This window comes from Oncorhynchus kisutch, linkage group LG14 (assembly GCF_002021735.2).
Source record: "Oncorhynchus kisutch isolate 150728-3 linkage group LG14, Okis_V2, whole genome shotgun sequence".
Classification (NCBI taxonomy): domain Eukaryota; kingdom Metazoa; phylum Chordata; class Actinopteri; order Salmoniformes; family Salmonidae; genus Oncorhynchus; species Oncorhynchus kisutch.
Genome location: NC_034187.2, coordinates 65,500,522 through 65,523,228, shown reverse-complemented (window position 1 = coordinate 65,523,228; position 22,707 = coordinate 65,500,522). Strand labels below are relative to the sequence as shown.

Here is a 22,707-nt window from a genome sequence, read left to right as displayed (position 1 = left end):
GCACAACCCAAGGGGGGGGCGCCAACCCAGACAGGATGACCACATCAGTGAATCAACCCACTCAGGTGACGCACCCCTTCCAGGGATGGCATGAGAGAGCCCCAGTAAGCCAGTGACTTAGCCCCTGTAATAGGGTTAGAGGCAGAGAATCCCAGTGGAAAGAGGAGAACCAGCCAGGCAGAGACAGCAAGGGTGGTTCGTTGCTCCAGAGCCTTTCCGTTCACCTTCCCACTCATGGGCGGACTCTCAGACTACACTCAATCATATGACCCACTGAAGAGATGAGTCTTCAGTAAAGACTTAAAGGTTGAGACCGAGTTTGCGTCTCTGACATGGGTAGGCAGACCGTTCCATAAAAATGGAGCTCTATAGGAGAAAGCCCTGCCTCCAGCTGTTTGCTTAGAAATTCTAGGGACAATTAGGAGGCCTGCGTCTTGTGACCGTAGCGTACGTGTAGGTATGTACGGCAGGACCAAATCAGAGAGATAGGTAGGAGCAAGCCCATGTAATGCTTTGTAGGTTAGCAGTAACACCTTGAAATCAGCCCTTGCTTTGACAGGAAGCCAGTGTAGGGAGGCTAGCACTGGAGTAATATGATCAAATTTTTGGGTTCTAGTCAGGATTCTAGCAGCCGTATTTAGCACTGAAGTTTATTTAGTGCTTTATCTGGGTAGCCGGAAAGTAGAGCATTGCAGTAGTCTAACCTAGAAGTGACAAAAGCATGGATTAATTTTTCTGCATCATTTTTGGACAGAAAGTTTCTGATTTTTGCAATGTTACGTAGATGGAAAAAAGCTATCCTTGAAATGGTCTTGATATGTTCTTCAAAAGAGAGATCAGGGTCCAGAGTAATGCCGAGGTCCTTCACAGTTTTATTTGTTTCTTGGGACCTAGAACAAGCATCTCTGTTTTGTCCGAATTTAAAAGTAGAAAGTTTGCAGCCATCCACTTCCTTATGTCTGAAACACATGCTTCTAGCAAGGGCAATTTTGGGGCTTCACCATGTTCCATTGAAATGTACAGCTGTGTGTCATCCGCATAGCAGTGAAAGTTAACATTATGTTTTCGAATAACATCCCCAAGAGGTAAAATATATAATGAAAACAATAGTGGTCCTAAAACGGAACCTTGAGGAACACCGAAATGCATAGTTGATTTGTCAGAGGACAAACCATTCACAGAGACAAACTGATATCTTTCCGACAGATAAGATCTTAACCAGGCCAGAACTTGTCCATGTAGACCAATTTGGGTTTCCAATCTCTCCAAAAGATTGTGGTGATCGATGGTATCAAAAGCAGCACTAAGGTCTAGGAGCACGAGGACAGATGCAGAGCCTCGGTCCGATGCCATTAAAATGTAATTTACCACCTTCACAAGTGCAGTCTCAGTGCTATGATGGGGTCTAAAACGAGACTGAAGCATTTCGTATACATTGTGTGTCTTCAGGAAGGCAGTGAGTTGCTTTTCTAAAATTTTTGAGAGGAATGGAAGATTCGATATAGGCCGATAGTTTTTTTATATTTTCTGGGTCAGGTTTGGCTTTTTCAAGAGAGGCTTTATTACTGCCACTTAGAGAGCCGTTTATTATGTTCAATATAGGAGGGCCAAGCACAGGAAGCAGCTCTTTCAGTAGTTTAGTTGGAATAGGGTCCAGTATGCAGCTTGAAGGTTTAGAGGCCATGATTATTTTCATCATTGTGTCAAGAGATATAGTGCTAAAACACTTGAGCGTCTCTCTTGATCCTAGGTCCTGGCAGAGTTGTGCAGACTCAGGACAACAGAGCTTTGAAGGAATACGCAGATTTAAAGAGGAGTCCGTAATTTGCTTTCTAATAATCATAATCTTTTCCTCAAAGAAGTTCATGAATTTATCACTGCTAAAGTGAAAGTCATCCTCTCTTGGGGAATGCTGCTTTTTAGTTAGCTTTGCGACAGTATCAAAAAGGAATTTCAGATTGTTCTTATTTTCCTGAATTAAGTTAGAAAAATAAGATGATCGAGCAGCAGTAAGGGCTCTTCGGTACTGCACCGTACTGTCTTTCCAAGCTAGTCGGAAGACTTCCAGTTTGGTGTGGCGCCATTTCCGTTCCAATTTTCTGGAAGCTTGCTTCAGAGCTCGGGTATTTTCTGTGTACCAGGGAGCTAGTTTCTCCTGAGAAATGTTTTTAGTTTTTAGGGGTGCAACTGCATCTAGGGTATTGCGCAAGGTTAAATTGAGTTCCTCAGTTAGGCGGTTAACTGATTTTTGTCCTCTGGCATCCTTGGGTAGACAGAGGGAATCTGGAAGGACATCAAGGAACCTTTGTGTTGTCTGTGCATTTATAGCACGACTTTTGATGTTCCTTGGTTGGGTCTGAGCAGATTATTTGTTGCAATTGCAAACGTAATAAAATGGTGGTCCGATAGTCCAGGATTATGAGGAAAAACATTAAGATCAACAACATTTATTCCATGGGACAAAACTAGGTCCAGAGTATGACTGTGACAGTGAGTGGGTCCAGAGACATGTTGGACAAAACCCACTGAGTCGATGATGGCTCCGAAAGCCTTTTGGAGTGGGTCTGTGGACTTTTCCATGTGAAAATTAAAGTCACCAATGATTAGAATAATATCTGCTATGACTACAAGCTCCTCCTCCTATAACTTTCAGTCTCCTCCTCCTATAACTTTTAAACCTCCTCCTCCTATAACTTTCACACTATCTCCTCCTCCTATAACTTTCCCTCTCCTCCTCCTATAACTTTCAGTCTCCTCCTCCTATAACTTTCACACTATCTCCTCCTCCTATAACTTTCAGTCTCCTCCTCCTATAACTTTCAGTCTCCTCCTCCTATAACTTTCAGTCTCCTCCTCCTATAACTTTCCGTCTCCTCCTCCTATAACTTTCAGTCTCCTCCTCCTATAACTTTCAGTCTCCTCCTCCTATAACTTTCAGTCTCCTCATCTTATAACTTTCAGTCTCCTCCTCCTATAACTTTCACTCTCCTCCTCCTATAACTTTCACACTCTCTCCTCCTATAACTTTCAGTCTCCTCCTCCTATAACTTCACTCTCCTCCTCCAATAACTTTCCGACTCTCTCCTATAACTTTCAGACTCTCTCCTCCTATAACTTCACTCTCCTCCTCCTATAACTTCCAGTCTCCTCCTCCTATAACTTTCAGTCTCCTCCTCCTATAACTTTCAGTCTCCTCCTCCTATAACTTTCACACTCTCTCCTCTTCCTATAACTTTCACTCTCCTCCTCCTATAAATTTAACTCTCCTCCTCCTATAACTTTCAGTCTCCTCCTCCTATAACTTTCAGTCTCCTCATCTTATAACTTTCAGTCTCCTCCTCCTATAACTTTCACTCTCCTCCTCCTATAACTTTCACACTCTCTCCTCCTATAACTTTCAGTCTCCTCCTCCTATACCTTTCAGTCTCCTCCTCCTATAACTTTCAGACTCTCTCCTCCTATAACTTTCAGTCTCCTCCTCCTATAACTTTCAGTCTCCTCCTCCTATAACTTTCCGTCTCCTCCTCCTATAACTTTTACTCTCCTCCTCCTATAACTTTCACTCTCCTCCTCCTATAACTTTCCGACTCTCTCCTCCTATAACTTTCAGACTCTCTCCTCCTATAACTTTCACTCTCCTCCTCCTATAACTTTCAGACTCTCCTCCTCCTATAACTTTCACTCCCCTCCTATAACTTTCACAAACTCCCCTCCTTCTATAACTTTCACTCTCCTCCTCCTATAACTTTCAGACTCTCCTCCTCCTATAACTTTCACTCCCCTCCTATAACTTTCACTCTCCTCCTCCTATAACTTTCAGACTCTCCTCCTCCTATAACTTTCACTCCCCTCCTATAACTTTCAAACTCCCCTCCTTCTATAACTTTCACTCTCCTCCTCCTATAACTTTCACTCTCCTCCTTCTATAACTTTCACAAACTCTCCTCCTTCTATAACTTTCACTCTCCTCCTCCTATAACTTTCAGAATCTCTCCTCCTATAACTTTCACTCTCCTCCTCCTATAACTTTCCGACTCTCTCCTCCTATAACTTTCAGTCTCCTCCTCCTATAACTTTCACTCTCCTCCTCCTATAACTTCCCGACTCTCTCCTCCTATAACTTTCAGACTCTCTCCTCCTATAACTTTCAGACTCTCTCCTCCTATAACTTTCACTCTCCTCCTCCTATAACTTTCACTCTCCTCCTCCTATAACTTTCACTCTCCTCCTCCTATAACTTCCCGACTCTCTCCTCCTATAACTTTCAGACTCTCTCCTCCTATAACTTTCACTCTCCTCCTCCTATAACTTTCACTCTCCTCCTCCTATAACTTTCACTCTCCTCCTCCTATAACTTTCACTCTCCTCCTCCTATAACTTTCACTCCCCTCCTTCTATAACTTTCACTCTCCTCCTCCTATAACTTTCACTCTCCTCCTTCTATAACTTTCACTCCCCTCCTATAACTTTCACTCTCCTCCTCCTATAACTTTCACTCTCCTCCTTCTATAACTTTCACTCTCCTCCTCCTATAACTTTCACTCCCCTCCTTCTATAACTTTCACTCTCCTCCTCCTATAACTTTCACTCTCCTCCTTCTATAACTTTCACTCTCCTCCTCCTATAACTTTCACTCTCCTCCTCCTATAACTTTCACTCTCCTCCTCCTATAACTTTCACTCTCCTCCTTCTATAACTTTCACTCTCATCCTCCTATAACTTTCACTCTCCTCCTCCTATAACTTTCACTCTCTCCTCCTATAACTTTCACTCTCCTCCTCCTATAACTTTCACAAACTCTCCTCCTTCTATAACTTTCACTCTCCTCCTCCTATAACTTTCACACTCTCTCCTCCTATACCTTTCAGTCTCCTCCTCCTATAACTTTCAGACTCTCTCCTCCTATAACTTTCACTCTCCTCCTCCTATAACTTTCCGACTCTCTCCTCCTATAACTTTCACTCTCCTCCTCCTATAACTTTCACTCTCCTCCTCCTATAACTTTCACTCTCCTCCTCCTATAACTTTCCGACTCTCTCCTCCTATAACTTTCCGACTCTCTCCTCCTATAACTTTCACTCTCCTCCTCCTATAACTTTCACTCTCCTCCTCCTATAACTTTCACTCTCCTCCTCCTATAACTTTCACTCTCCTCCTCCTATAACTTTCACTCCCCTCCTCCTATAACTTTCACTCCCCTCCTATAACTTTCACAAACTCCCCTCCTTCTATAACTTGCACATTAATCAGTGATGGTCAAAACAACACACAAACTGGTTAATGACATCAACAACCAATCCTTTTATTGTGTTTGTGCATGACCTTTTGCCCCACAGATCCAATGAGGAGCGAGCTGATTGGGTGAGCTGATGAACACTGATGACCTGCTAGCCAATAACTATGTGCTCTGGTGACATCATATCCAGTGCTGGTTTATGTGTCGAGTAATGGCTTTCTCAACAGGTTGTTAGGCTTTTCACACTACTGAGCCATACCGGGCCGAGCCACTATAGTTGCTGGAACCGTGCTGGAAAATAAATGATCAGAGCCAGCACAGTACAGTCCTATAGTGTGAATCTGGCTTAAGTGCTGATTTGGCTCTATACTCCAAACCAAAGGAATGAGAGAGAGGAAATGGGAGTGGTGAAGAAGAAGCGAAACATATCCGACCCAACGGACACCAACACCTTGTCTATTATTGCACACATCTAGTTAACCAATGCCACATAGTTAATGTATGTAAGTCATTGGATAAGCTATATCGCTTGATAATAAGGTGCTAAATGATTAAAAACAACATCAACATTGCATTGATATTTTTAAAAGCCATATAGTATATCTAACTACGAACAAGAGTATCAATGCAGACAGGAATTCCACAAGCACACATTAGCATATCAAAATAAATAATGTTTCTGATTATGGTTTATCTTTGACTTGAAGGTCTTATTAAAGGAATCATTGTACAGGTGGTGTTGTGTTCCATGCAAGAATGATGTTATAGGCAAATCTGCAGAGGGAATTATTGTGCACAGAATCAAACATGGGACGCTCATAGGAGAATTGCTTCCTTTGAGGAAGATGATGTCAATAATTACTTATGAGTCATGACATTCTGAAGTGTAATGCTTTACAAAGACATGGACTGGATAAGGATCGGGACAGTTTACTCCTTCCCTTAGAAATCCAAAGTTGAAACATCTACCAATTCTGCAGGTGCAATAAACCTACTAGGTCCTCTCTAATCAAACCTTAAACTCAGCGCACTGGAGGGCCTAAAGATCAACGTTTGGACATGACTTGATGAGTCTTCTCGACCCCTAACCAGCTAGAATCTCATGGAATGTCTTATGAATCAATAGTAAAGCATAATTATGTTGTCTATGTGATATTAAAACAGTCTCAGACTGGACGTCACCTGAATGTAACCAATCAAATGCTTATTTTATTTGATGTTACTTGCAGGCCATGACTTGACTAGGACCAGTCAACCCAGATTGACCTGAAGTTGAACACTGAAGTTGCTACCAGACCTTGACCACAGCACAACGGCTGCAGAGGGTTTGACCACACAGAATTGTCAGGCATCGACAGTCATGGCCATTACAGACTTCTCTCAAACATGCACAGCCGTTATCTCTCACAGTGGTCTTGGTCTGTTACTAGTCACTCATAAAGACAACCAAGACACCTAACAACCAGTGGTGTAAAGTACTTCACTAAAAATACTTTAAAGTATTACTTAAGTCATTTTTTGGGGTATCTATATTTTACTATTTATATTTTTACTATTTATATATTTAACTTTTACTTCACTACATTCCTCAAGAAAATAATGTACTTTGTACTCCACACATTTGACCTGACACCCAAAAGTACATGTTTGTGACGGACTCACAAAGGCATCTTTTGGAAATGATGTCGGAGTGTTGGAGTGTGCCCCTGGCTATTCATACAATGGATGCCCCTGGCTATTCATACAATGGATGCCCCTGGCTATCCATACAATTTAAAAACAAGAAAACTGTGCCGCCTGCTTTAAAAAAAACTTTTACTTGAGTAACTTTCTATTAAGGTATCTATACTTTTACTCAAGTATGACATTGGGGACTTTTTCCACCACTGCTAACAACACAGTCAACCTTTCATGTCAACCAAGCACAGGTCAATTCTTAGGGCAGCACATCATAACACCATGTCTAGGGGGAATAAAAGGTTCAGAATTTATGGAATGGAATCTGGAATGAGAGAAAGCAAAGCTTCAACAAGGAAATGCAGTCGGAGCCGAGTCAACCTGTGTCATGGAATATGGGCATACATTCCAAATTTCCTGAGTTTAGACTCCGTTTGTGATATATACCTGAAGCAAGGCCAGACGCAATGGAGACTGTGCAACGGATTGTTGCGGCCATTTAGAATTTTCTTCTTTATGTCTTTTTTCCCCACTTTTTTTGATTATTCTTTGCATGTTTCAAAGGAGGTTTGGAAACATAACCTGGATTGTGGAAACATAAATCCTGAACATTTTTTTTCTTCCTTTCTCTGTTACTGTACAGAACATAACACAGCAATACACCGTTTTCTATTTAAACAAGCGTTGTTTTTTTTCTTTTCACAAGATATATAATGTGTAATATGGTGTATAGAGCTTATTCATACTGTGGAGAATGTCAAAACAGAACACAATAACACATTAGTTAAAGAGATTCTCCGGTACTTTTGCATCATTTCTAGCCAGTAGTTCTGAAAGTAGCACACACGAGCCAAAAGTAGTCCCTGAAAATTGCGTACTACTTCACATATGCGATTGATCTCTCTCTCGCTGAGCCATTAGGTCCAACCTGCAATTTTCATTGGATAACGCTAGCTGTCGTTCAAATGCCAGGGGCTGAAGCTCATTGGCTAGAACTCGAATTGCTAGGGGGCTGGCTGGCCTATGGAGGGGGAAATGTAGAAGAAATGGCGCAGCACATCTTCAAGAAAATAGTGGCTTTCAAACTAGGAATTCCGTGGCTAATTGAGGTAAAACAGTAATTCTGCTCATAGATTATGCATGTATGATCCACACATTGACACGTCCAGCCCAAAGCGGAAGGTTTAAAATATACTTTTTTAGTTGGCAAAGTACCGGAGCATGTCTTTAATCTTAAACACACTGCCAGTTTAAAATGCATGCCCCTTACGTCTCATTTTCTTCCCATCCATCCCATGCCAGCGTCCAATATCTCTACTTATTACGTGCTGTTAAAGAACATCATGTCTATCTCTGACAGGAACAGTGCTTTAGGAATAGGCTAGGAACATGTGGGACACTTGTCTTTGTTTTCTCAGTTGTTTGTTGTTGTTGTCGTCGTCTTCAGGTACATTGTTGCTAGCACTACGCCATGCAGAGTATGTAGAGTTCAGCAGAGACAGAGAGGAGGGGGAGGTAATTTAGAGAAAGGAGACCAGACTTCAGTGATGATGATGGTGGTGGGGACGTAATAATCAAATGATTAATAACAATAAGAAACAGAACCATGTGACAGAGGCCAGCTCTGCCCAGGTCTAGCTGATGGCCAGGCTGTCTGTCTGAAGGGCAGTCTCTAGTGTCTCCCCCTGCTGGGGAGAGGTGGGCGTTGCAGGAGCAGCTTCCTCGGGGGTGGGAGCGTCGTCTGTGCTGGTGGAGGTGTGGACCTGAGAGGGGAGGACACGGCAGAATGCTGACATCATTGAGCTGGGGCCGGCCTCGGGGTCATCATCGGGGTGAGAGGTCACAGAGAGGTGCAGGGCACCGGGGGTCAGTCTGACGGGGCAGAAGGCGGAGCCGGTGGAGATGAAGTTGACCTTGTTCTTGTCGGGGCAGGAGAAGAGAGGGACGGACGCTGACTGCCTGGAGCTGGACAGACAAAGGGAAAAGGAAGAGACGGCGTGTTAACTCTTTTCATGACATCTATGAGTAACTGACCTTCAGTATCAACGGCTTGGAAAATGTGGTGCGCTAAAAAAGATCCTAAAAAATATAATCAAACCCTCCTGGACCAGGTTCCTGGTCTCTTGCTGTACTTACCTCATTTCCTCAAACACCTTGATCTTCTCACAGCCCTCTGGGGGTTCTCTCTTGAACATGTAGCTGTTGTTGGGTTTAGGAGACGAGGCAAACTTAGGCAGCGGAGAGCTACTGCCACTGTCTGTAGACAGAGACAATGGTCAGAAACGGTCAGACACAAACACAGTCCAAGGTGGGAGTTCAGAGCTGTGCTCAAGGGCACAACAGCAGGATGGACAGTGGAGGCCTTGCCCTTGGTCTGAGATGGAATTCTAACAGTCCTACCTTTATCCCTGTCGTAGAGCAGATCGTCAGTGGAGTAAGGGCTGCCCCCGTGTGAGCTGGACCCCGGGGGGCAGGCAGGAGAGGGACAGGGGGACAGGCTGGAACTACTGCTGGAGCGGCCAGGGACAGAGGGAGTCTGTGTGTCCACACTGCGGGTACTGCTGCTACGCTGTTGGGGGGGAAAGGGGGCTCGCCGCCCGTCTGGTACCTCCAACACCTGGGGATGGCAGGGGGATGAGGAGGGAGGAGGGGGGAGAGAGAGCAAGATGTTGGTCAGTAAATATTTGCAAGTAATAGGATTGACAGTGACACAACAGGTGAATGAATGGTTGCGTTTGTGTGCGTGTTTACTCCTCTGTCACCTCCAGACACATGAGCCTGACTGAAGTCAATATGCGAAAATATGAAGTGTAAATATGCAGCCTTGTCTCATAGACTAGACGTAAAATAGTAATTGTTAATCCGGGACACTCAAATGAGTATGATATGTTACGTTTGGTATGGTTACATAAGATAGGTTACTTAAGGCAAAAAACTAAAGGAGGGTGGTTGGTCTGGGCGTATAACGCAAACGTCTAGCCACCCAAAGGTTATGTGTTCAAATCTCAAGTTAGCGTTAGCCACCTAGCTAGAGTTAGCAACAACAAATTGCAATTCTTAATAACATATCATATGAAATGGAGGATGGACATCCACAAATTAATACATATCATATGAAACATGAAACGTAACATATCATACTAAATTAATTGTCTCTGATTTACGTACAGAATAATACAAAATGCTCTGAGTCCAGGTTGAAATAAGTGATCGTATATGTCTAACAGTCCGTTCCCCCACCTTGAGCTCTTCCTTCTCTCCGTTATTGTCTCTGATGAAGACCTTCTCCAGCTCGTGGTTGATTCCCTCCATGCTGCTGGGCACTCTGGTGATGGAGGACTTGGGCACCGTCATGTTGGACATCTGAGATGGCTTAGACATGCAGGACCACTGCAGGGACACAACCACAGCGAGAGACATTCAAAAATGAAATCTCCAACTTACACACATTATAAGCGCAGTTTTTGTGATTAAGCTTCACTGGCATGTTGGGTTGGCGAGGGCGCAGAGTTTGAACTTCTGGGCCGATTGCATTGGTTCCACTCTGCCAAACAAGCTAAACACACGTTTTATTTTAACTCAGGTTTGGATGGCAGTATTGTGCCTCACCTGTGCTTGGTTGGCGGTGGTGTTGATGGTGTTGTTAGGTCCCTGTAAAGGAGACAGGCTGTCTTTGTCTCTTTGACACTGAGACTGACGACCTCCCTGTTGCTGTTTACTACCGCCACGTAGCTGCTGCCGGAGCTTGGCTATCTGCTGAGGAGAACAGAGGAGGAGGAGAGGAAGGAGGAAGAGAGGAGGGGGAAGTGGAGAGGAGGAGAAGAGAGGGAGAAAGACAGAGACAAAGAGAGAAAATAAACATGGGGAAAGAGAGAGAAAGGAATAGTAGCATGTTAACAGCTGAACTTTGTCACGTGTAATGCAGCGTATTTAATCTTATCACGTTTTTGACACCAATATATCCACCAGGGGTCGCCGTAGCTCAGGGAAAAGCCCCTAGGCAGGCAGCTCCAGTGATTAATACATCAGATCACATGTAGAGCTGGAAATTTATTTTCTTTAACTAGGCAAGTCAGTTAAAAACAAATTATTTTTTGCAATGACGGCCTACACCGGCCAAACCCAGACGACTCTGGGCCAATTGTGCACCACCCTATGGGACTCCCAATCACGGCCGGTTGTGATAAAGCCTGGAATCGAACCAGGGTGTCTGTAGTGACGCCTCTAGCTCTGAGATGCAGTGCCTTAGACCGCTGCAACACTCGGGAGTTGTGCAGTCCCTACATACACTGTTCAAAAGTTTGGGATCCCTTAGAAATGTCCTTGTTTTTGAGTTGGAAAGAAAAAGCCATATCTCAGACTGGCCAATAAAAAGGAAAGATTAAGATGGGCAGAATAACACAGACACTGGACAGAGGAAGATTAGAAAAAAGTGTTATGGACAGACGAATCTAAGTTTGAGGTGTTTGGATTAGAGGTCGACCGATTATGATTTTTAAATTGTTAAATTATTTCAATTATTAGCGATTATTGGAGGACCAAAAAAAGCCGACACCGATTCATCGGACGATTTTTATATATATATTTGTAATAATGACAATTACAACAATACTGAATGAACGAACACTTTAATTTTAACTTAATATAATACATAAATCAAATATATTTAGTCTCAAATAAATCATGAAACATGATCAATTTGGTTTAAATAATGCAAAAACACAAGTGTTGGTTGGAGAAGAAAGTAAAAGTGCAATATGTGCCATGTAAAAAAGCTAACGTTTAAGTTCCTTGCTCAGAACATGAGAAAGCTGGTGGTTCAATATTCCCTGTTCTTTAATACTCCCAGTTAAGAAGTTTTAGGTTGTAGTTATTATAGGAATTTCTCTCTATGCCATTTGTATTTCATATACCGTAGACTATTGGATGTTCTTATAGGCACTTTAGCATTGCCAGCCTATTCTCGGGAGTTGATAGGCTTGAGGTCATAAACAGAGCTGTGCTCAAGCATTGCTAAGAGCTGCTGGCAAACACAGTAAAGTGCTGTTTGAATGAATACTTACACGCCTGCTGCTGCCTACTACCGCTCAGTCAGACTGCTCTATCAAATATAAAATCACAGACTTAATTATAATATAATAAACACAGAAATACGAGCCATTGGTCATTAATATGGTCAAATACAGAAACTATAATTTTGAAAACAAAATGTTTATTCTTTCAGTGAAATATGGAACTGTTCTGTATTTTATCGAACGGGCGGCAATCCTAAGTCTAAATATTGCTGTTACATTGCACAACCTTCAATGTTATGTCATAATTATGTAAAGGAAAAAGGAAACCACACAATTCTGGCAAATTAATTACAGTCCTTGTTAGGAAGAAATGGTCGCATATACCCTGACTCTGCATGCACTGAACGCAAGAGAAGTGACACAATTTCCCTAGTTAATATTGCCTGCTAACATGAATTTATTTTAACTAAATACGCAGGTTTAAAAAAATATATACTTCTGTGTATTGATTTTAAGAAAAGTATTGATGTTTATGGTTAGGTACATTTGTGCAACGATTGTGCTTTTTTTGAGAAAGCACTTTTGTTAAATCATCACCCGTTTGGGGAAGTTGAAGTAGGCTGTGATTCGATGATAAATTAACAGGCACCGCATTGATTATATGCAACACAGAACAAGCTAGTTAACCTAGTAATATCATCAACCACGTGTAGTTAACTAGTGATTATGTGAAGATTGATTGTTTTATAAGATAAGTTTAATGCTAGCTAGCAACTTACCTTGGCTCCTTGCAGCCACAAGGTCCTTTTGATGCTGCACATGCGTAACAGGTGGTCAGCCTGCCACGCAGTTTCCTTATGGATTGCAATGTAATCGGCCATAATCGGCGACCAAAAAGGCAGATTCCTGATTGTCATGAAAACTTGAAATCGGCCCTAATTAATCGGTCGACCTCTAGTTCGGATCACAAAGAAGAACATTCGTGAGACGCAGAAAAAATTAAAAGACGCTGGATGAGTGCTTGACGCCATCTGTCAAGCATGGTGGAGGCAATGTGATGGTCTGGGGGTGCTTTGGTGGTAGTAAAGTGGGAGATTTGTACAGGGTAAAAGGGATCTTGAAGAAGGAAGGCTATCACTCCATTTTGCAACGCCATGCCATACCCTGTGGACGGCGCTGAATTGGGGCCTGAATTGGGGCCTCCTACAACTGGACAATGACCCAAGCACAGCTCCAAACTATGCAAGAACTATTTAGGTAAGAAACAGTCAGCTGGTGTTCTGTCTATAATGGAGTGGCCAGTACAGTCACCAGATCTCAACCCTATTGAGCTGTTGTGGGAGCAGCTTGACCGTATGGTACATAAGAAGTGCCCATCAAGTCAATCCAACTTGTGGTAGGTGCTTCAGAAAGCATGGGGTGAAATCTCTTCAGTTACCTCAACAAATTGACAGCTAGAATGCAAAGGTCTGCAAGACTGTAATTACTGCAAATGGAGGATTTTTTGACGAAAGCAAAGTTTGGAGTACACAATTATTATTTCAATTAAAAATCATTATTTAAAACCTTGTCAACGTCTTGACTATATTTCCTATTCATTTTGCAACTCATTTAATGTATATTTTCATGGAAAACAAGGACATTTTTAAGTGACCCCAAACTTTTGAATGGTAGTGTCCATCTAAAGGAGTGTGGAAGGAAGGCGACTAGCTGGCAGGCTAGTCATTGATCTAATAGCTAAAGGAAGAATCCATAAAACATCAAACGAGCACACAGACTGGGTCAATTTGAGTATGCAAACACATCTCAAAAGGCCATTTACGATGTACCAATATGTTTCATTTGCATGGTGCCATTCACACCTTTGAAAGCCCCACAGACGGTGCTAAACTGCATCTAACAGAAGATATGAGAGTGTATTGGCTTCCTTATTTGGTTTGAGAATCCCCTGTGCTCTGACCAATAAGGACAAATGGCTAGAACTCCTGTCTTGTGTGGCTCTAGATATATATTTGACCCAAATCTTTATGTCTTTATAATTCTGCATCCATATTATCCCACAGAGGAAAGTTCCAATTGCCAAAATAGCCTTTTGAACTCTCAGAAAAGTGGGGGCCTTTCTATATCAGATATAAGCACAGTACAGTTAATGGCAAATCAGATAAACAGTTGCCACATGGTAGCCATCTTATTCTTATTATGTATGCAGCATCTCACTACCAGCCAGGACAAGCCCAGACATGTTATTTTCCTTGCGCCTTTACACAGAAGTCATTGTAGACTCAGTCATTTTACCATAGTAGCACAACACAGGTCATCTTTTACACCAGCAAGACATGCTATGGTGGAAGAAGATAAAGGATGGTTTGTGTAAATGCAATGTGAAACATTGTGAAACATTCCACCAAGTCTTTTTACTATAGAAACAAAACACAAACACCCAGCCTAACAGGAGGCTCTGTCTGAATGGACAGGCTGATACGTGATCCACTTTCTTTAGCCATCATGAACCTGGTGCACTCAACAGTTAGTCAGCTTCCAGATATAAAGAATCAGTAGGTGATAATAGGCCAAATCTCTCCTATGAGGCTGGGTCCAAAATAAAGACAGTAAAGAAAAGAAAAAAAGCCAACATGTATTATAAAATATGTTGCTCAACTGCTTTATGCCAGCACAGTAGCTAACTGAAAGCAGGTAGAGCACAGTAGCTAACTGAAAGCAGGTAGAGCACAGTAGCTAACTGAAAGCAGGTAGCGCACAGTAGCTAACTGAAAACAGGTAGCGCACAGTAGCTAACTGAAAGCAGGTAGCGCACAGTAGCTAACTGAAAGCAGGTAGCGCACAGTAGCTAACTGAAAACAGGTAGCGCACAGTAGCTAACTGAAAGCAGGTAGCGCACAGTAGCTAACTGAAAACAGGTAGTGCACAGTAGCTAACTGAAAACAGGTAGCGCACAGTAGCTAACTGAAAACAGGTAGCGCACAGTAGTTAACTGAAAACAGGTAGTGCACAGTAGCTAACTGAAAACAGGTAGTGCACAGTAGCTAACTGAAAACAGGTAGTGCACAGTAGCTAACTGAAAACAGGTAGTGCACAGTAGCTAACTGAAAACCCAGTCAGCAGCTATGACAAAGTATGAATGTGTTCATTGTCCGGCAGCATGACATGGCAAGTCAACAAACATGTTGTCCCTGCGACATTGCTGTGAGTGTGCGTGCGCGGGTGTGTGTGAGTTGTAAGACATTAAGCTGGCCCGGGCAGCACTTTACACACGGCTGAAAGTGGAGCGAGTACATCCTATATAACGCCTGGGTCCAAAATAAAGACAGTAAAGAAAAGAAAAAAAGCCAACATGTATTATAAAATATGTTGCTCAACTGCTTTATGCCAGCACAGTAGCTAACTGAAAGCAGGTAGAGCACAGTAGCTAACTGAAAGCAGGTAGCGCACAGTAGCTAACTGAAAACAGGTAGCGCACAGTAGCTAACTGAAAGCAGGTAGCGCACAGTAGCTAACTGAAAGCAGGTAGCGCACAGTAGCTAACTGAAAACAGGTAGCGCACAGTAGCTAACTGAAAGCAGGTAGCGCACAGTAGCTAACTGAAAACAGGTAGTGCACAGTAGCTAACTGAAAACAGGTAGCGCACAGTAGCTAACTGAAAACAGGTAGCGCACAGTAGTTAACTGAAAACAGGTAGTGCACAGTAGCTAACTGAAAACAGGTAGTGCACAGTAGCTAACTGAAAACAGGTAGTGCACAGTAGCTAACTGAAAACAGGTAGTGCACAGTAGCTAACTGAAAACCCAGTCAGCAGCTATGACAAAGTATGAATGTGTTCATTGTCCGGCAGCATGACATGGCAAGTCAACAAACATGTTGTCCCTGCGACATTGCTGTGAGTGTGCGTGCGCGGGTGTGTGTGAGTTGTAAGACATTAAGCTGGCCCGGGCAGCACTTTACACACGGCTGAAAGTGGAGCGAGTACATCCTATATAACGCTGAGGAAATAAGATCACAACAAGAGTTAAGTGACAGGAAGTGTTTGTAAATAATGAGGTCTATGAGGTTAGGATTACTGTGGATTACAGTCGCTTAATAACACTGGGATCTCTTGAGGTTATATAGCCCTAACTGAAGGAGACTTCAACTCAACCCTTCTGCACTGCAGCTCCACTACAGCCCCAAGCTCCACTACTAGCACTAAGGAACATGCCTCAACACCACTATTTTAGCTGTTCTCCAGCTGCTAAACTAGGATGGTGAGAGACAACAGAGAGAGAGAGACAAACAGAGAGATGGAGACAGAAAGGGGAGAGAAAGAATGAAAGAAAGAAAGAGAGAGGTTAAAAATGAAAGAGGAATCTGAGGCCTGCCTGGCTGTCTTTCCTGTCCATAAATTGCCTGTTGGGTTATGTGTCTGGTTAGTTAACGAGGGAGATAGATAGTGTTATCTGCCTCCTCCCTGCCTGTGACATTACAGCACCAGGGTGGAGCTGAGAGGGGATGATAAGACAGCGACCGCCCGGCCCGGCGCGACGCTCTGTCTCTGACACCCAGCATTAGAACAGACCAAGCCCTGAGCATGCGGAAGTCTGAGGTCAGACAGGAAGTTATATATAGAAGGTGGTACCGTGTGAGAAAGAGAGACGGATGGCAGGTGGTAGGCAGTTTCCTATAGACACGGATAACATTCTAGTATTGTCTTGTCAACTTCAAGCCATCTCAACATGGCAGAATCTATGTCTGGATTAAAGGAGGATGACAGCAATGATACGGATACATAGTGTGCTAGGATAGCATATTCCATCAGTTTTACAGGGAGGCCTACTGTACAGTATGTTGTCATTGTTGATTTGAGAACCCCCTTGATCCAACGGTCATTAGGAAAGTGCTGCAATTTGTCGTTTCTTAAATAGGGTTTCTTGTGACATGTTTAAGTGTGGTGTGTGAGTGTGTACCTCTTTGAGCTGGTCGGCGCTGCCCCAAGACGCAGAGCGCTGGTGTGTGCTCCTCCTCTCTCCTGCTTCTTCACTCCAACATCCAGGTGTCTGGACACAACAAGGAAACGACCGATGATATCATGACCTAATTACCAACCTCTTATCCTCATTAGCCACGTCAATCATCATGATCATTATGGTCAGGAATAAAAGGCCTTTGCCCTAAGCCTAAACAGAGCTCGACTTTGCCATTTCAGATGTGCCCTTTGCAAAGTGTAAGGTTTGACATGCAAACCTTGATATGAGTACATCCTGTATAACAAGATCGAAAATGGAGCATAACTAGCCGTGAGTTGTGTGTGTCAGTTGACATCAGAACAAGGAGAGGTCTCTAAACGCCACAGCCTAGGTACATCTACTGTGATGAAGAAGTTATTATGTCAACTGGATGGAGAGAAGCCCTTGCTTCGTCCCCTTGGTTACCCCTGGTCTGACCTGCTCCTGGAGCTGAGAGAGGCAAGGAGGAGGAAGAGAGGAGGAGGAAGAGAGGAGGAGGAAGACAAGTGTAAACAGGAGAAAAAGAGAGAAGAAGGGCTCTCCACACATGGCAGGCATCAGACAGGGATTAAATAGAGTGGGTGCTGTGATATAGATAGTCCTAGCTCTGTGGGTCTCTGCTTTCAAGAGGGCAGAGAGAGAGAGAGAGAGAGGAGAGAATGTACACTTCAAATTAAATCCCAAGGTCAAGAACATTGGGAAACAGCGGCACTCCAAAATGTTTTTTTTAAAACAAAGACATCACCTAATTTCACCTTTTTATTGTGAAAAGCGTTTCAGCGGTTATGCTTTCATCAGAGCATCCAAGAATGTACACTGTAAGGGCCAATGGAAGTGCTTGGCCAGTGCTATAGCCAGAAGCGGTAGTAGATATTGTGAAGTGGTGAGTTGAGTTATTCTATTAATCTGTGGAGACTTCACATTTCAAAGGTTGTCCTCTGTAACCCGCTCAACACCATCACCAAGCCAGGCAGGAAACAGAGAGAGAAAGCTTTGAACATTGTCTTTTTCATCTCCTATTTAAGGGAAGAGGAGGGGGAGCACACACACGCACACACACACACACACACACAAAAACGGAGTTACACGCATGCGCACACATACACACACCATCTCCTCTCCTCTTTCAGTGGACAATGTGTGACCACATACCGATCCCTGTTTGGTCCACCTTCCCTTCCCTTGTCCACCTTCCCTACGTGTAGATGTGGCAGATGTTTCCATGCATCTGGACAAAGAGCTGAAGTGAAGGAAAAGTGGAATGGACGGGTTGATTCATACAGTAAACCGGCTGCCAGGTTGAGTCCACAGTAATATGGTTTCTGGGATGATCTAGCAATGTGGCGTTTGGGTGGCCTGAGGAGCTTATTGGGCCCTGGTTGCCGAGCAGTGCAGTAAAAACAGGATGTAGGAGGTCATTATGGGATGTCATCTCTGGCTCCGGTGGTGTCATAACCCTGCTAGTTCACTCTCACTGAGGCTGGCTCCCACACTAGACCCAGAGAAGAGAAATAAAAAACTACAGGCCTAATCTACCCCTTTAATGACCAGTTTGAGGGATCCAGAATATTGGGCTGACACTGTAAAATCCTGTTCAACGCAGAAAGCAGAATGTCCATTAAAAGGAGTTTTAGTCCAGTTGAGGAATAGGTTTAACCTAACCTACTGGCCCAGTACACTCACTAGCCTGCACAATCAATCTTCAACACACAAATACTTCTTCTCTCTTGGCATAATCTTAGTGCTATGTGTTTGGGCCTGTCTGTCATAACTTGGAAGGATGGTGTGGGTGTTGCAGGTCACAGCAATGTACAGAACAGAGCGAGGAAGAGGAGGAAGAAGAGGGGGAGGAGGAGAACATTCCAGGTCAAAGACCCAAAGGCTGAGAACTAGAAGCACAAGCATTTCGCTACACTCGCATTAACATCTGCTAACCATGTGTATGTGACAAATAAAATTTGATTTGATTTGATTTAGAATGACAGAAAATTACAAGGAAAAGGTGAAGAATGGAAGAAGGAGAAAGAGGAGCAGGAGGAGAGAAAGAGGAGGGGGAAATTCCAGCCGCAGCACGACTGGCAGCAACATGGCTCTGCACAAACAGTTGACTTCATCTGACAAGCAGAAGCCGTGTGTCACACAGACAGACAGGAGCTCGCATGTTCTCCACAATGACACCTTTGTGCTGCAGTGACACCCAGTGCCTACTTGTTCAAAACACAGAAGGCCAGGTAGGTCAATACAGAGAGTCAGGCTGGTTAATCTATTGTAAGTCTAGAGAGGCCCACAGATGCGTGGTTGGTAAATCTCAAAGTGACCGACGGAAACAGGGTGTATAGACCTGTGAAAGAGGTCAACAGCTAACTAATATCTGTGTGTGCAGGTGAATCAGTGACTGAGTACTGTACAAACTTGACTGCCACTAGTCATTTGAAAGAGCCCACTTCCTTATAGCGATGCAGCTCAGTACTCAGACACTTCTGCTTACAGATGTAGGATCTTATTTTGATCACTTTTTTAAATCACTCTTTTGTTGCTGAGAATGTTCCTACAGATGAGCTGTGTCATTTACATAAATTCACTGAAAACTCACACTAACACACAGTTATATTAACAGTTTCGCACTTTTAATGTAGCCTACTTTTGACCAGCTAATAGCCTAACCATCCATCAAGAACCATTATGGAGTAAATGTTAAAATTCTGTTGCTGCTGGATTATTTTGCTGTGACAATATAAGTCAAATTAAGATCCTACATCTGTAGTAGTTTCCTGTCCTTCACCTCAAACTGTGCAGATCAGCAAACCAGAGCTATCAATAAACCTAGTTTCTTCTAGCTGGAATATCGTTAGGTCTTTGTCGTTGAATTAAATGCCACATGCATTCATCTCAGTAGGGGGACTGAACAAAGCATGACACATGAAGGATAGGTTAGGGGGACAGGAAGTGGGGAGGCACCTACCTGAGTGGATTTGTCTTTAATGCACAAAGAATAGTGTACAGTCATTCATTCATCTCAGTGGGGGAACCAGATAAAACATGACACATAGTGGGGACAGGAATTGAGGGGACACCTACCTGAGTGGATTTATCTTTCATGCATGAGGGGTAGTGCACGTGGTGGTCACGAGGCCACTGGCCGGTAAGGTAGGGGCCGGTGATGGTACCCAGGGAGGAAGTCCGCCGGATGGCTCCCGTGTTACGCTGCTGGGGCTTGGACCTCTCTACTAGAGAGAAAGAGAGAGAGGGTGTGCAAGAGAGGAGGGGGATGAGACATTTTAATTGAGGAGGCTCTCACAGTCAACGATTTATTAGAATCCCCATTAAACAACACCAATGGCGACAGCTAGCCTTACTGGGGTTTGACACGTAACGATAAAAACATTACAGACAGTGGCCTCCCAGGTGGTGCAGTGGTCTAAGGCACTGCATCGCAGTGCTAGCTGTGCCACCAGAGATTCTGGGTTCGAGCCCAGGCTGTCGCAGCTGGCTGCAACCGGGAGGCCCATGGGGCGGCGCACAATTGGCCCAGTGTCGTCAGGGTTAGGGAGGGTTTGGCCGGCAGGGATATCCTTGTCTCATCGCGCACTAGCGACTCCTGTGGTGGGACGGGCGCAGCGCAAGCTGTCCAGGTCACCAGGGGTAAGGTGTTTCCTCTGACACATTGGTGCGGCTGGCTTCCGGGTTGGATGTGCATTGTGTCAAGAAGCAGTGCGGCTTGGTTGTGTTTCGGAGGATTCATGGCTCTCGACCTTCACCTCTCCCGAGCCCGTACGGGAGTTGCAGCGACGAGACAAGACTGTAACTACTACCAATTGGGTACCACGAAATTGGGGAGAAAAAAGGGGTAAAAAAAAGAAAAGAAAAAACATGACAGACAAGATACTTTACAATTCACATACACTACATGATCAAAAGTATGTGGACACCTACTCGTCGAACATCTCAATCCCAAAATCATGAGCATTATTATGGTTATAACAGCCTCCACTCTTCTGGGAAGGTGTTAGGGCATTGCTATGGGGACTTGCTCTTGTGGCTGAATGGAAGCATTAGTGAGGTCGAATTTATCCCAAAGGTGTTAGAGACCCTGTTGATGTCTGGGCTCTGTGCAAGTCAGTCAAGTTGTTCCACACCGATCTTAACAAACCTGTATGAACCTCGCATTGTGCACGAGGGCTTTGTCATGCTGAAACAGAAAAGTGCCTTCACCAAACTGTTACCACAAAGTTGGATGCACAGAATCTTCTAAAATGTAATTGTATGCTGTAGCATTAAGATTTCCCTTCACTGGAACAAGGGGCTATACTGAACCATGAAAAACAGCCCCAGACCATTATTCCTCCTCCACCAAACTTTACAGTTGGTCCTATGCATTGGGGCAGGTAGCGTTCTCCTGGCATCCACCAAACCCAGATTCGTCCGTCGAACTGCCAGATGGTGAAGCGTTATTCATCATTTCAGAGAATTTCAGTTTCCACTGTTTCAGTGTCCAATGGCCGAGAGCTTTACACCACTCCAAGCAACGCTTGGCGTTGCGCATGGTGATCTTAGGCTTGTGTGCGGCAGCTTGGCCTTGGAAACCCATTTCATGAAGCTCCCGACGAACAGTGCTTGTAGCTTCCAGAGGCAGTTTGGAACTCGTGAGTGTTGCAACCGAGGACAGACGATTTTTATGTGCTGCGCTTCAGCACTCGGTCCTGTTCTGTGAGCTTGTGTGGCTTACCACTTCACGGCTGAGCCGTTGTTGCTCCTAGACGTTTCCAATTCACACTAACAACCCTTCCAATTGACCAGGGCAGATCTAGCAGGGCAGAGATTTGACAAACTGACGTGTTGGAAAGGTGGCATCCTATGACGGTGCCACGTTGAAAGTCACTGAGCTCTTCAGTAAGGCAATTCCACTGCAAAGGTTTGTCTATGGAAATTGAATGGCTGGCTGTGTGCTCAATTTTATACACCTGTCAGCAACGGGTGTGGCTGAAATAGCTTATTTGGGTGTCCAAATACTTTTATATATATAATGTACACTTAAAAACATTAACATGTAGTGTGCATCTATCAGTTCCACATACATGTCAGTACATACACACAACAAGTAGGTCACATGGGGGAAGAGGCGTTGTTTTAACCAGGTTTCACATGCGCTACATGAGATGGAAGGGACTTCCCTGTATAATACTGTATGTTTCCTTGAATTTGTTCTGGCCCTGGGGAGTGTGAAAAGAACCCTGGTAGAATGTCCAATGGGGTAAGCGTGTGTGTCAGTGCTGTGTGCAAGTTCACTATGTAAACAATTTGGAATTTCCAACATATTCATGTTTCTTACAAAAACAAGAAGTAATGTGGTCAGTCTTCCTCAACTCTTAGCCAAGAGAGACTGGCATGAATAGTATTGATATTAGCCCTCTGATTACAATGAAGAACAAGACATGTCACTCTGTTCTGGGCCAGCTGCAGCACTTGACCATATGACTGGACAATAATCAACCTATGATAAAACTAGAGCCTGCAGGACTTGCATTGTGGAGTGTGGTGTCAAAAAAGCAGAGCATCTCTTTATTACAGAGAGAACTTTCACCATTTTTACAACCACTGAATCTATATTTTATGACAATGACAGTTTACAATCTAAAGTAACACCAAGTCATTTAGTCTCCTCAACTTTTTCAACAGCCACACTATTCATTACCAGATTCAACTGAGATCTAGAACTTCAGGAATTATTTGTACCAAATATAATGCTCTTAGTTTTAGAGATGTTCAGGACCAGTTTATTACT

The 22,707-nt window shown here is 43.7% G+C and overlaps 1 protein-coding gene across 4 annotated transcripts in view; it reads right to left on the bottom strand.

Moving 5' to 3' along the window:
* Window positions 1–5,277: 5,277 nt before the first annotated feature.
* The window catches only part of LOC109903474 (glucocorticoid-induced transcript 1 protein-like), a 32,696-nt gene continuing 15,266 nt past the window's right edge, over window positions 5,278–22,707 (bottom strand). The window contains exons 2-8 of one of the 4 annotated variants that reach the window (XM_031788778.1): window positions 20,004–20,149; window positions 16,887–16,976; window positions 10,523–10,666; window positions 10,154–10,303; window positions 9,314–9,530; window positions 9,050–9,170; window positions 5,278–8,878 (exon numbers count right to left, since the gene is read on the bottom strand). In XM_031788778.1, coding sequence (XP_031644638.1) covers window positions 8,548–8,878; window positions 9,050–9,170; window positions 9,314–9,530; window positions 10,154–10,303; window positions 10,523–10,666; window positions 16,887–16,976; window positions 20,004–20,149 — 1,199 coding nt within the window. In that variant the 3' untranslated portion in view covers window positions 5,278–8,547. Of the gene's footprint in view, window positions 8,879–9,049; window positions 9,171–9,313; window positions 9,531–10,153; window positions 10,304–10,522; window positions 10,670–16,886; window positions 16,977–20,003; window positions 20,153–22,707 lie in introns of all 4 variants that reach the window. The other 3 variants (XM_020500220.2, XM_020500218.2, XM_020500219.2) reach the window with 3 other exon arrangements.